At 53.2% G+C, this 1,747-nt stretch overlaps 1 protein-coding gene across 1 annotated transcript; it reads right to left on the bottom strand.

Annotated features, from left to right (window-relative positions):
* Nucleotides 1–267: 267 nt before the first annotated feature.
* On the bottom strand, nt 268–1,253 carry LOC136787197 (olfactory receptor 14C36-like). The gene has a single exon (XM_066984329.1). The coding sequence runs from the start codon at nt 1,243–1,245 to the stop codon at nt 268–270; it is 978 nt and encodes a 325-aa protein (XP_066840430.1). The 5' UTR covers nt 1,246–1,253.
* Between the last annotated feature and the right edge of the window lie 494 nt (nt 1,254–1,747).

The following is a 1,747-nucleotide window of genomic DNA, read 5'->3' as shown; positions in this document are numbered from 1 at the left end:
GGGCACTGCCTCCACATCCCCAGTTCCCATTCACTCCTGATCTGCTGAGATTGGGTCTCAGACCAAGGTTTATTTGGTTTAAATACACAGAGAGCCTGCCTTCTTGGCTACAGAAACCCTGGGTCACATGTACAGGCAGATGGATACTCAGGTAGAAGGGCATGAAGAAGGGCATTTCTGGGTAGACAACAGTATCACAAGGGCAGAAAGGAAAACCAACAAACTGAACAAACAAGCAAACTCCTTATAAAAGGGGGAGATGGATTGTCACGACATACACGGAGAGTCATCCGCAGAAAAAGGAAAACAGTCTGTGGTCACTGATAAACACCTTGTTAGGAGTTTCCATATTGAATTCTTGAGCTCCTGGTTCCTCATGCTGTAGATGAAGGGGTTCAATACTGGAGGCAGCACGGAGTACAGAACTGCCACCACCAGGTTCAGGGATGGGGAAGAAATGGAGGAGGGGTTCATGTAGGCAAAAATTCCGGTGCTGACAAAGAGGGAGACCACGGCCAGGTGAGGGAGGCATGTGGAAAAAGCTTTGTGCCGTCCCTGCTCAGAGGGCATCCTCAGCACAGCCCTAAAGATCTGCACATAAGAGAAAAGAACGAAAACAAAACACCCAAACCCTAAAAAGGAAATGAACGTGAGAAGCCCAGCTTCCCTGAGGTAGGCATCTGAGCAGGAAAGCTTGAGGATCTGGGGGATTTCACAGAAGAACTGGTCCATGACATTGCCTTGGCAGAGAGGCAGTGAAAATGTATTGGCAGTGTGCAGCAGAGCATTGAAAAAAGCAGTACCCCAGGCAGCTGCTGCCATCTGGGCACAAGCGCTGCTGCCCAGGAGGGTCCCATAGCGCAGGGGCTTGCAGATGGCAATGTAGCGGTCATAGGCCATGATGGTGAGAAGAGAATACTCTGCTGAGAGGAAGAATAGAAATAGAAAGAGCTGTGCAACACATCCCGTGTAGGAAATGGCCCTGGTGTCCCAGAGGGAATTGGCCGTGGCCTTGGGGAGAGTGGTGGAGATGCAGCCCAGGTCGAGGAGGGCGAGGTTGAGGAGGAAGAAGTACATGGGGGTGTGGAGGCGGTGGTCGCAGGCTGCGGCGGTGAGGATGAGGCCGTTGCCCAGGAGGGCAGCCAGGTAGATGGCCAGGAAGAGCGCGAAGTGCAGGAGCTGCAGCTCCCGCGTGTCTGCGAATGGCAGGAGGAGGAACTCGCTGATGGAGCTGCTGTTGGGCATCTGATGCCTCTTGGCCTTTGGGCCTGTCCAAAGACAAAAGCACATGGAGAACTTTGGGCAGACTTCTCTGAGAAAATCTCTGTCCTTTCAGCAACACCCTTCCTTTCTCACCCACCTCCACAAATACGCGCTTTCTCAGCAGCATCTTCATTCTCCTTCCTGGCTGAAGCTCTGGTTTGTGCTGGCGGAGCACTTTTTGGAGCCACGGCCTCTGCCCATGAGCTCCATCGGACTCAGCCCTGCTGTGCAGCAGTGGGTACCTGGGAAAGCTGGTGACCCATTCTGAAACTCATAGTTTGGTTCAGATGCAGTGTACCTGTAATACAGAGGGGCTGTTCAACATCCTCCAGCAGGATAACCCCAGGGACACCGCTGGATGTCCAGAAACCAGAGTGACCTGAACAGAGCCAGCTCATTTCCCAGCACTAGGCACTGCAGTGACCAGAGCCATTTTGGCTAGAGCCGGCTTGGGCACTTTGCTCCCAGGGATGCCCCTCCAGAG

Source organism: Anser cygnoides, chromosome 28 (assembly GCF_040182565.1).
Source record: "Anser cygnoides isolate HZ-2024a breed goose chromosome 28, Taihu_goose_T2T_genome, whole genome shotgun sequence".
Classification (NCBI taxonomy): Eukaryota; Metazoa; Chordata; class Aves; order Anseriformes; family Anatidae; genus Anser; species Anser cygnoides.
The sequence above is the reverse complement of the archived record's forward strand: the minus strand, read 5'-3'. Positions and strand labels throughout refer to the sequence as shown.

Coding starts and splice junctions, on each gene's coding strand:
- LOC136787197 (XM_066984329.1), bottom strand. CDS start 1,245: ATGCCCAACAGCAGCTCCATCAGCGAGTTCCTCCTCCTGCCATTCGCA.